This window comes from Cervus elaphus, chromosome 15 (assembly GCF_910594005.1).
Source record: "Cervus elaphus chromosome 15, mCerEla1.1, whole genome shotgun sequence".
NCBI lineage: Eukaryota > Metazoa > Chordata > Mammalia > Artiodactyla > Cervidae > Cervus > Cervus elaphus.
Window position 1 is genome coordinate 57,621,737 of NC_057829.1, and position 13,179 is coordinate 57,634,915.

The 13,179-nt window shown below is 34.5% G+C and overlaps 1 protein-coding gene across 10 annotated transcripts in view; it reads left to right on the forward strand.

Annotated features, from left to right (window-relative positions):
- The window catches only part of EXOC6 (exocyst complex component 6), a 194,767-nt gene that overhangs the window by 128,214 nt on the left and 53,374 nt on the right, over window positions 1-13,179 (forward strand). For all 10 annotated transcript variants that reach the window (XR_006345342.1, XM_043925655.1, XM_043925657.1 and 7 more), the window contains one exon: window positions 9,390-9,531. Coding sequence is in view for 9 of the 10 variants with exons in the window: in XM_043925655.1 (XP_043781590.1) it covers window positions 9,390-9,531 (142 nt within the window). In the remaining variant the exon portion in view is untranslated. The remainder of the gene's footprint in view (window positions 1-9,389; window positions 9,532-13,179) is intronic.

The following is a 13,179-nucleotide window of genomic DNA, read 5'->3' on the forward strand; positions in this document are numbered from 1 at the left end:
TGTGACCAAGAAAAAAAAGTATACTGTAAAAATCGAAGTTTTGAATCAAGAAATTTGTTTGTCAAATATAGAATACTTTCTAGTTTTGAAGAGAAAGTTTACAGTCTTATTTGCAGACAGGAATTTAGAAAATATCTGTGTGAATGTGATATAGTAAAGATGGTATTAGTACCATCAGATGAGTAGAAATATTTGCATGGTTACTCGTTCCTTATACACCTCCTTAAAAGGATAATATAATAACTCAGATCACCACTCTCTAGATATAGCTATAAATGTTGAATAGTGATTAAAATGAACCTATAGCATGAAAATAACTTGCAAATTCCCAACACTAAGGACTAACACTTTGACAAGAGACAGACCCTCAAGCTTTCACTTGACCTTTTTGCTCATTTAATAAATGTTCAGTTCATTTCAATAAATGTAGTAGTTGTTAAGTACCTGTTAAGCGTGCTTACAGATTTCCTGCAGATAGACCATATGCATATTCAGAATACAGAAATGATACTAACCTTGCTATCCAAAAAAAAAAAGAACCTCAGATTATTTCTTGTCCTGTATTTAAGGACGGATAGATTTGGGGATCAGTTTTAGATAAATGTGAGTGAATAATTTAGAAAGATTTGGCACTTGAATGTCCAGTGTTTTAAAAAAGTTACTTATTTGAAATAGTTCTTTCTGTGGTGATAAGCGAGGTATTTCTATGATACCTTTTGATACTTATTTCCATAGTTTATAATAAGTTACTTACAAGTACACAAAAATCAACAAGAGCAAACCACTGACAGTATGTCAGTGCAATGGAGAAAGTTAGAGAACTTTGAGAGAAAACATAAATGAAAAAGTTGAAAGCAATCAAGGTCCAGTGTTAGTAATAGAATTTCTATTTTTTCTTAAGCTTTTTCATAATGTAATAAAACTGTTAAGTGATTTCCACTGTTGGAAGTTAATTGCAAAAAAATCTTGCTTTTTAGTTGAAAGTGAACATACTTGAATTTTATAACTCTAATCCTTTTGGGTATTAAGTTGATGTCTCTATTAGCTAAATACTGACTAATCTTGGTGAGAAATTTGATTTCATAAGTTTGTAAGCCTTATGTGTGTATGTATCGCACAGCATACTTAAATAGTTCCCTGCTGTCAAAGGTTGTAGAAAACAGTATTTTGAATTGCTTTTAATGAGGGCATAGTTGGAAGAAATAGTGGTATTAATAACAAAGGGCTTTTAGCACGAGAATTTTGATAGGAAATCAGTGGATTAGGGGAGAAGTACAAGACCAACCTGTAAGTAACAGGTTAAGGAGATATAAATGGAAATAAAGTGGACTCTATATACACACACAGAGTATTAGTACATACATGTATATGCACACTTACAAATAACCTTTTACTTCACTCTCTAGTGGCTATAGATGAAACAGACTATATAATTGATGCAAGCTTTATGAGCAAAGGATCATTTTTAACAGGAAGATTCAGTATCAAAAACAGATGAAAACATACCATCTAGCAGTTTCACTACCAGATGGCAACAGAATTTGTGTTCGTAAGGGTACTTGAGTTTTTGCAAATAGGGGTAAGTTCTAGGAATGCAAATAGTATCTTTCCTTGTAACCTGTATTACACAATAGAAAGAAAAAAATAGAAGATAGTTCTCTCCACATACCACCCCCCACCAGCGTTAAGTAGGCCAAGGATGGGGGGAGAAAAGAGTCTAAAATATGTGGATAAGAGATTGTTTGAGTTGGAATTATGTTTATTATGAGCAGATAAAGAAAGTGAAAAAGACGTCAGATCCCCTGAAGTGAAAGAAAGGAGATGGTAGGGAAAGATGTTGGAGTCAGAAGTTTCCTGTGCAAGCCACGATCTGGTGATGCTCAAGAACCTGTATTTTTTTTTTCCCCTGTATAGAACAGACAGGAATGGATAAGGATGAGGATAAAAGAGATTATACTTTGCAGAGTGAAGTCCCAACAAAAGCGCAAGTTTAGATGAATATTACATATATATGCAACAACTTAATCACTTCCTTTTCTTTCATTCAGGAGACTAGGCATTGTAAGGAAGCTGTTTTAAACTTTCTGCCTCTGATGAAAATTGGTCTGGTAGCTGGTAATAGCATTGAGATTTAAAGCCTTTGTTTGGAAACAAGGAGGCAGTTGACAAAGACCTACTGTAGATGTCTATAAGGACTTATTTTTCACTCTCAGAATATTGTTGAATGTCATTTGCAAAATTGTTTTTAGAAAAAAAGTGCTTAGTAGATGACTTACCTTGTTTGCCCCCTCCTCCCATAATGAATTTTGTTCTGTTTTAATATGTATCCTTCCCTCACAGGGTACATTTCCCTGAATAGTTTAAACTCCTCTTCCAGGTACTCCCTCAACTGAAAGTGACTAATAGTATCTACCCCAACCGCATTCCCACAATCTAGGATTTAGCCCAATGAAATTACCTGTTCAAAAAATCCTTAATATTCTAGATGAGTATACCCTAAACCTTTGAGAATTCCAAAATTTGAGAATATGGCTGTGCCATGTAAGTTCTTTCAGAAAACACTGTAAGATACAGTTGAAAACTGTAGATCTTAACGAGAGTTACTTTATGCATGTCAACTAACAGAAGACAGCTAAGCCAGATTGACTTGGGGAGGTTGGGACTTTGACTGTATTCAGTCTCTGAGTAGTTCCTCCCTGCCCACAACCCATTTCACAGAGTACCTAACTCAAATGTCAGTCTCAGCAAATGAAGCCCTACTTGTACTGAACTCTCAGAGTCATCATTAAAAGGTTGAAATCTAGATATAAATGCCTTGGATGACAAAGGCCTACTCTGTGTTATGTTTACATATGTATGGCTATGTTTATAATATCATTGGGCTTCCCCAGTGGCTCAGATAGTAAAGAATCTGCCTGCAATGCAGGGGACCTGAGTTTGATCTCTGGTTGGAGAAGATCCCTGGAGAAGGGAATGGCTCCTCACTCCAGTATTTTGCCTGGAGAATTCCATGAACAGAGGAGCCTGGTGGGCTGCAGTCCCTAGGGTCGCAAACAGTCGGACATGATGAGTGACTAACACTTGCTTACTTAGCCTCCTACCTGTATATATTAATAAGAGAGAGTCAGCTTGGGTGACATTTTTCCATTTTACTAATGATCATGTGGAAACAGTCTATACTGTTCTAACTTGTTAGTGATTCTGACAACTTCTTTGCAAATTTTAAGTTGTACTGGGGTTGTAAAATACTAGTTTTTAATGATTATATAGTCCTAATACTCTGAGGTGGGTGCTTATGTAAAAAAAAATGAGGCTCTGACTCTGCTATGACAGAGTTGTTGTTTTAATAACAGTTCTTGGATATTTCAGTTTTTCACGCTTAATTCCTGTGGCTTGACCGTAGTATTCAGTCACATGTGGAAGTTTACAGCTTGTCTTAAGCTTCTCTTGCATTTCTTACATTTGCCAAGGGAAAAGGTATTAGGGCCTTGATATTTTATTGCTTCCCTATTTAAACATGTACCTAATTGCCCAGTTTGCTGTTATCGAGTGAATTTAGGAGGTAGGAAATATCTCTGTCTGTTCCTACACAGCACAGACTAGCTTCCTCTTCATGCTACCTTGGACAAAAGTATGTTTAATCTAGATTTCTGGTATAATCAGTAGCTTCGAAACCTTGACCTCTTCTAGACGTCACTGCCCTACTTGTCCTTGCATTCTCTTTCTGCTTATTAAAGTTAAGAGAAGTTTGAAGATATGGGACTGCCGTGACAGCAGCAGTGATATTTGCAGGAAGCTAAAAATCTGAGTGCTATATGTCATCTAAGACCATGTTCAAAAGATTGTTCTTCTTAAAGGAGGAAAAGGCCACCAAAGTTTGATGAGATCTGTGGTTGGGATGGGGCTCCCCTAGTGGCTCAGTGGTAAAGACCCCACCTGCGAGTGTAGACGACTGAAGAGATGCGCCTTCCATCCCTGGGTCAGGAAGATCCCCTGGGAGAGGGCGTGGCAACCCACTCCAGTATTCTTGCCTGGAAAATCCCTTGGACAGAGGAGCCAAGCAGGCTACAGTCCATAGGGTCGCAAAGCGTTGGACAACACACACACACACACACACACACACACACACACACACATGGTTGGGATAAGGAAGTTAGGATAAGGCATGAAATAGACATGTGCCATATATTATAAGTGTCCTGAAGTTTCCCCAGTTTGGAGAATTTTTTTTCCCAACTTTAAGATATTTCTGTTCTTTTTAATCTGTGCGTGTGTTTGTGAATGTGCATGTTTGTGTGTCCCAAGAGCAATACTTTATGTTATGTCTCATATAGTTATGGTTGAGAATTGTTAAAAGAAGAAAAGCCTAAGAGAAGAGAAAGGGAATTCATAATTGACTATGGGAATTGTGGTTAACTGATGTGATTACCAGTTCTTTGGGGACTAGAGCTCCTTAAATGCAAACAGGAAGAGTATGAGAGGAATATAGAAATGTAAAGGAGGTATTTTGGAGAATGTTAGGGACATTAGAGTAAGTATATTTTGGTAGACCTATGAATTTTGGGGGCATAATCTCAAAACTGTTTTCAAGATTGTATTAAAGTTATTTTTAAAACTTGCTAAAGAAATTCATCTTAATATTTAAACCTTTAAACCTTTAAACATACATTCTATATTATTGGGAATCAGAGACATTTCAGTATTATACCATGTGTTCAGCCAGAAAATAGATTAAAACCTTACTAGATGATGGAATCTTTGTGTATTTGTGAAGTCATCTTGGGGAAATTTTCATGTTTTAAATATGTTTTTTCCAGATTGAATAACATTTTTATGTTTGCATAGAAGTACATTTAAGTAGTTTCATATAATGAAATTTAAGTTAGTGAATCTTATGTAAAATAGAAAGAATTATAATAGATTTCTTAGATTAAGATGTCTATTTTTCAACTTGGCATCATTTTTCTATAAGAATTCATTTCTGGTTTTAGTGTTGGATACTCCATATTTGATGAAAGACCTCACTGTTTTGGACTATGTGTTTTAAAAGGCTAAAAATTGTGGTTCTTTAGGAGACTGACCAATTCATCAAAATATTTCCTTTCTTCTTTTGTCTTCCCTCTGAAAAGGCTGTTTTGTATCTCATAACTGAAATTCACATTGCAAATTGAGAGGCAGTAAGTTTGAATACTATAGTAGTATTTTGCTGTTTTTATTTAAATAACTTTAAAAGTCACATAGAATCAGAATTAATAAATGTGTTTATCAGTGTTAGATTTAATATTCAAATTGACCATGATTTTATTCAAGTTTTAAAGTTTTTCCTGACAAGAGTTACATAACTTTTCAAAACAAAACCTATCAACTTAAAGAATAATAAATATAGTGCATAATATTTCTGAGTCTATATTTTTCTTGACTTAAATAAAAAGTAGCTTATTGTGCAAAGTTGATCTTTTGTGTGGGTATAAATAAAAGAAAATGGATTCTCCTGGGATCTTTAAGGAAAATAGACCAACACAGAAAGAATGATTGTGATTTCAAGAGCACATTTTTATGTAAAGTGTATTTGAGAGAATGAAAGCAACATTGAAAAATGCTTTCAAATAATTATTGAAATCAAGCCTTCCTATTTTATTAGATCTTTGAAATAAGAGAATGGTGAGAAGAAATGAAAACTTCAAATGAAAATTTAAATGTGTCAAATTAGTTTCTAAGTATTCTACATTTCTCCTACTATTATATTAGAGTAGATCTATCAAAGTGTTACTTTGAAACCAAAACTGTTTTGAGTTATAATCTAATAAAATGTGTTGTATTTTTGTTACCATGTCATTTTATGATGTTTCAAAGGAAACAGAGTATCTTTACCTAATCTATAATAGTAAATTATTCTGGAAATTTGGCTTGACATACAAACAGATGTGTTTTCTTGATTCCTTTTAAACTGAGGGTTGGTGGTTTGTGGTTTATTGTTCCTGTGATTGGCGTTAAAAGCCTTATTTCACAGCTTGCAGTGAGGGATTATTGGGTAAAGACTGTCTGTGTTCCACAAACTAAATTCAAAAAGTGTCAATCAAGGTCTCACATAGGTTGCTTAGAGAATGAGTTTTCTTACTGATTTCACCAAATGTCGCCTCATGCTGTCTTTGATTGGCACAGCCTGGCAGGGAGGATGGATGAATCTGTCACCGACTGGATAATTGTGTTGCTGGACTCAGTCTGACATCAGGTCTTTGGCTCTTTAGTGGCTCAATACAAAACAAATTAGCAGATTGTAGTCATATTTCTCATTCTATATGCTTTGACTTTGTTGAATGCAGTCCATAAATCATATTGACTGACACACAAGTAAATGATGAAAGCTGCTTTTGAGACATGAATCTAGAAAGCAGCAGTGTGAAGGTGCCATGGAAGGATGCATATGGTTGACCCTCTGGGAATTTCCTAGGAGCCAAATGTCTCTTTACCACAATTGTTCTTAGAAGAAAAGCTTTTGGGTAATGCGAAAAGGATCTAATATGTCAGCAGATTCTCTTTTACAAGTTCCTTTGAAATACAAGAAGTTTGTCCAGGGGTTTTCTCTCTGTGCAAGTTGTTTTTCAGCAAAATGTGAGAGCAGGGTAAAGAAGTAGTTACCTTTAAAAGCTTGGCAGGTGTTTTTACTTACTTATTGAAATTCATGTTAAAGAAAAAGAGAATGTTAGCAATAGTTGCAGTTAACTTTTCAGATGAGAGGAGCAGAAATTTCTAGGCGCTTGATACTAAATGTGCTATATTTTCTCAGTCACTTCATTTAATTATTTTGGTTTTGTTTGTTGTATTGTTAAAAACCAGAACATCTATAATGAAAATGGCCAGTTTTTAAAGATAGTTGTAAAAGTACTTAGATTATTTTTGTTCTAGAAGGTGATACAGTATTAAAAGCATCAACAATAATAGCAAAATAGTGTTCGGAAAGGAGTGTTTTGGTTATACAAAAGTGTACCAAAGGCTACAGGCATCAGAAATGTTTGGGGGATGTGCAAGTTTCTGGAATATTAAAATTTTCTGTCTCAAAATAAGTAATAGATACAATTTAAGAATATTTGCTCACATTTTATAGTCAAAGAGTACACATTAAAAAAAATTGATCTTATAGACTATAACTTTAAGTGTTTAAAGGATTTGAACCTTTGATATCAATTTTGAGCTGTAAAAAGGAATTTTTCATTTCAATATTTTATAAACATTTTAAACTTCTATCTTTGAGAACAATAAGCCTGTATTTAATATGCATAATCAAAGGAAATTGCATGTGTTACTTAAACAGAAACACATGTGAGTGTGTGTGTGTGTGTGTGTGTGTGCATGCGCATGCATGCTTGTATGTTTTCATTACCCACGTCCACCAAGTTTATGAAATAGCCTGTATTTTTGTACTAGTACCATTATTTTGGCTCCAGTACTATTGCTGCATAGTCATATGTAGCATCTGAAACCATGTTAAAATTTTACACAGTGTGTTTGTTTATGAAATGAATGTAGTAGTAACTGTTTTTGGTAGTTTATTAATCTGCTTTTGCAGTTAGTACATTAGAGTGGCAACATAAGTAGGACATGGAACTGATTTGATGAAGTTACATTAAAACTAAAACGTGCTAGTTGTTCCATTAGGTCAAAATGACATTTCCATTAAGTTTTTTCAAGCCTACTACATTGTAATTAAACTACATGCCATTGATTTCTTCTTTTTCTGTCTCTCCCCTCCTGCTTCTCTTTCATATTGATATTATTCTGCTTGGGAGATGGAGCTGCATGTCTCCTAGACTAATTCTTCTTGGTTTGGGGATCTTGAAGCATGCTGGGTTTTGCATTGTTTGTTACATTCCTTTTTGGCAGTTCATCAGTATTTGTCAAATATATTGTTTGCATCAGCTTTTATCTCTAAAGTTTCTGATTTAGATATTGGCATTCCATTTCAGATGCACAGTTTTTTTTACTGTGCATAGTGTCTAAATACTAAAGACTTATCAAAGATTCGTAAGGATTCATAAAAATTGCTTGTTTCCAGTCTGACTTTAAATGTGTAATTGAATGAACAATTGTTCAAGTAAACATCTTAAAAATACATTTGTGTTCCTTGTTTTCTAACAGATCAATCCTATGTAAACATTTTTGCATCAATGTATTATAGCATTTATGTTTGGAAGATTTTCATGATTTTGTAGCTTTATTGGCCTTTGTGATAAGTAAGAAAAGCATAATGATCATATATCACTGGGTAAATATTTGTTAATGCTAATAAGGCAAAACATGGCACATCCTCCAAAAGTTCTTATTTCTAACCTTAGTCATAGATCTTTGAATCATATGGGTGTCGGTCCTTCACCAAATCACATAATTGTGGGTTGGAGATAGCCATACTAGCGGTGGTATTTACACTGGAAAGCTTTATCTGAAAGTTTTTGTAGTATTTTTTCAACTGTAGTTAAATAAAAAGCCTGCTTGAAAGAACAGTTTATACTAAAGGCAATATTATATTGTGATTCAGCTATATAATCTAGAAGCTAGACATTTTAAATTGTTTTTATCATTTTAAAGAAAATATAGCCTGAATCAAGGCTGACAAAATTCATATGGAGATTTAGGAGCTTATTTTAGTAGAAAATATAATGATATTATACTAAAAGACAACCACAAGTATTTCTAGCTCACTTTATATTTCTAAATTATCAGATGATTTTAAAACTTAATTTTTAAAACTAAATGAACAGATCTGTAGATGACTGTGAAATCATATCAGTATGCAAGCTTCTTTTTTTTCCTCCTAATTGAAGCTATGCTCCAAACTAAGCTTCCTATTAGAAGTAAGAACTTAATGACTCAAAGTATATTTTATAAAGACATTTTACTTATTACATACATATGAAAGTATATGTTATAAAGTATATTAGGTGTAGTTAAATTATAATAAATTACACTAGTAACTTAATTCTTGGCTTGGTTAATTACATAAAGGAAAGGTTAAAGACATTAAACTTTAAAAACTTTATATGAATAAATGTTCCATCAACATGACAGTTATTTTATGTCACAAATGGCATATTTTAATGTTCTTTTTTTAAAAATACTTGAGATATTTAAAGAGGTATGAAATAATCAATAGATTTTAAACACAAACTTTAATTTTTCTACATACAATTATAACTTTAATGATGATTATATCATGAGAATGACAAGTCAACAGAATGTTACTTTCAGTTCCTATGCTAAAAGACAGCCACTCAGAATACAGAAAGAGAAAGACCACCACTAAATATATGCCATGAAAAATTTTTGTGATACTTTATGATATGATACATTTCTATGTTTGTTTATTTTTTGGTTTGGATATTTGTTTTAAACAGGGGAAAGTTGCCCAGACTGCTTGCATGTCAGCCTGCCAGCATCTGTCAACATCCTTAATGCAGATGTTACTGGACAGTGAGTTAAAACAGATAAGCATGGGAGCCGTTCAGCAGTTTAATCTAGATGTCATACAGTGTGAATGTAAGTACCTTGTTGGTTAAAATGATGCATTTCTAGGAATATATATTTAAATTATATGGGAAAATGGTATAGAATAGCATAGTTCATTAAAGAGAGAGGAGGCCTGATCCAGTTAAACTTTCGGCAGCCTTAGAAGCAACTTCCTTCCAAGAAGAGAAAAATATTTGTTTCACATTGAGGGCCTTAGAGTGGCACTAAAGTGACAATCGAATGGATAATTAAAAAGGTGATTTATTTATAATTCCTTTTTTTTTTTCCTTTATTCCTCCTGGTCATGCTTGTCTTCTTGCCAGAACTCTCCTGAGGTTTGTAGTAAATGAATGAAATTATTGTTTGTCATTCTTATTTTCCATTCATAAACTTTCAGATACATGCTAAAGAATACTCTTAGGACCCTGCATTCCAAGTGCAGTTTCTTTATAGTCTGACATTTTGATTCTCTCTCCCAAAGAATTTCTCAAGTCTTTACCTTTGCCCTTATTTTTCGCTTTATTTTCTTTAGGTGACAGGGTTAGCAGATTCCACGATCTAATGTTGACATTAGCCAGTCACCTTCAAAGTTGATTGTGCTGTTTAGTTATTAGCCTTGCTATAAATGCTTCTAGCTGTTTGGTTTTTTACCCTTATACAAGACATGAGTTAATGGAATAATTTTTAAGCACTCCTTTCAAATGTATGGTATATTGATTAAATGATGAAAATCCCTGGTTGACAGTTTAGGCAGGCACCACTGTTGATAAATTGAAAAACAGTGGGGCACAAGAAGGATTATAAAATACTTGTTTGGCGCAGATTTTGCAATCATATATTCTCTGTGAAAGACGTTAGAAAATTAAATGTCAGTGGTTTGCAGCTGAAGCAGGAGTGACAGTTTTTTCAATGAGTAATAAATATTTGTCTGCTTCTATACAAGGCATTCTGCTAGGAAAAACATAATTAACATTAAAAAGAATAAGTACATAGGCTCAATTACTCATTATATTTATCAATCATTTATTACACAAAAAAATAACAGAGTTTTTAAAGACTCACCAACTTCCTTCAAAAAAAGAGAAATACTAATCTACAAAGTAAAAGAAAGATAGAGTTTCCCTACGAAAGAGAAGAATCCATTTTCTTTTCCTAGAAAGCTTTTCTAATTTTCTCAAATTAGAAAGCCTTTATTATATTTGTTTCTCAAAATAAAACTGTCATTTACAAGATGATATTTATTGTATTTCCTAAAATATTTACCAAAAAGCACTTTTTAAAATGTTTCTAGGGACTTTCCTGGTGGTCCAGTGGCCAATATTCTGCACTTCCAATACAGGGGTCACAGGTTTGATCCCTGATCAGGGAACTAGATCCTACATACCACAACTAAAGATCCTACATACAGCAATTAAGAGCTGGCACAGCCAAATAAATAGATATTTAAAAAAAAAAATTGTTTCAGGAACTTCCCTGGTGGTCCAGTGGTTAAGAATTCACCTGCCAGTGCAGGGGCCATGGGTTCGATCCCTGATCTAAGAAGATCCTACATGCTGTGGAGCAACTATGCCTGTGTGCCAAAGCTACTGTAGCCTACATGCTCTAGAGCCAGTGCTCTGCAACAAAAGAAACATCTCAGTGAGAAGCTGGAGCACCACAACTAGAGAGTAGCCCCTGCTCACTGCAACTAGAGAAAGCCCAAGTAGAGCAAGACCCAGCTGAAAATAAGTGCATAAATAAAAAAAATTTTTAAAGTTTCTAACTCAAAGCAATTGTTAATTCATTCTACAAATAGTTTGAAATTGATTTCTTAAAAGTCTTTAAAAGCTATCTTATATTTTCTCCCAATCTGAGGGCTGTCTTTTCACCTTACTTATAGTTTCCTTTGTAGTGCAAAAGCTTTTAAGTTTCATTAGGTCCCATTTGTTTAGTTTTGCTTTTATTTCCAATATTCTGGGAGGTGGGTCATAGAGGATCTTGCTGTGATTTTTGTCGGAGAGTGTTTTGCCTATGTTCTCCTCTAGGAGTTTTATAGTTTCTGGTCTTACATTTAGATCTTTAATCCATTTTGAGTTTATTTTTGTGTATGGTGTTAGAAAGTGTTCTAGTTTCATTCTTTTACAAGTGGTTGACCAGTTTTCCCAGCACCACTTGTTAAAGAGGTTGTCTTTTTTCCATTGTATATCCTTGCCTCCTTTGTCAAAGATAAGGTGTCCATAGGTTCGTGGATTTATCTCTGGGCTTTCTATTCTGTTCCATTGGTCTATATTTCTGTCTTTGTGCCAGTACCATACTGTCTTGATGACTGTGGCTTTGTAGTAGAGTCTGAAGTCAGGCAGGTTGATTCCTCCAGTTCCATTCTTCTTTCTCAAGATTATTTTGGCTATTCGAGGTTTTTTGTATTTCCATACAAATTGTGAAATTCTTTGGTCTAGTTCTGTGAAAAATACCGTTGGTAGCTTGATAGGGATTGCATTGAATCTATAGACTGCTTTGGGTAGAATAGCCATTTTGACAATATTGATTCTTCCAATCCATGAACACGGTATGTTTCTCCATCTGTTTGTGTCCTCTTTGATTTCTTTCATAAAAGACAGCCCTCAGATTGGGAGAAAATAATAGCAAATGAAGAAACAGACAAAGGATTAATCTCAAAAATATACAAGCAACTCCTGCAGCTCAATTCCAGAAAAATAAATGACCCAATCAAAAAATGGGCCAAAGAACTAAATAGACATTTCTCCAAAGAAGACATACAGATGGCTAACAAACACATGAAAAGATGCTCAACATCACTCATTATTAGAGAAATGCAAATCAAAACCACAATGAGGTACCATTACACGCCAGTCAGGATGGCTGCTATCCAAAAGTCTACAAGCAATAAATGCTGGAGAGGGTGTGGAGAAAAGGGAACCCTCTTAACACTGTTGGTGGGAATGCAAACTAGTACAGCCACTATGGAAAACAGTGTGGAGATTTCTTAAAAAACTGGAAATAGAACTGCCATATGACCCAGCAATCCCACTTCTGGGCATACACACTGAGGAAACCAGATCTGAAAGAGACACGTGCACCCCAATGTTCATCGCAGCACTGTTTATAATAGCCAGGACATGGAAGCAACCTAGATGCCCATCAGCAGATGAATGGATAAGGAAGCTGTGGTACATATACACCATGGAATATTACTCAGCCATTAAAAAGAATTCATTTGAACCAGTCCTAATGAGATGGATGAAGCTGGAGCCCATTATACAGAGTGAAGTTTGCCAGAAAGATAAAGAACATTACAGCATACTAACACATATATATGGAATTTAGAAAGATGGTAATGATAACCCTATATGCAAAACAGAAAAAGAGACACAGAAATACAGAACAGACTTTTGAACTTTGTGGGAGAATGTGAGGGTGGGATATTTCAAAAGAACAGCATGTATACTATCTATGGTGAAACAGATCACCAGCCCAGGTGGGATGCATGAGACAAGTGCTCCGGCCTGGTGCACTGGGAAGACCCAGAGGAATCGGGTGGAGAGGGAGGTGGGAGGGGGGATCGGGATTGGGAATACATGTAAACCCATGGCTGATTCATATCAATGTATGACAAAACCCACTGGAAAAAAAAATAATTAAAAAAAAAAAGCTATCTTATAGGGGAATTCCCAGGTGGTT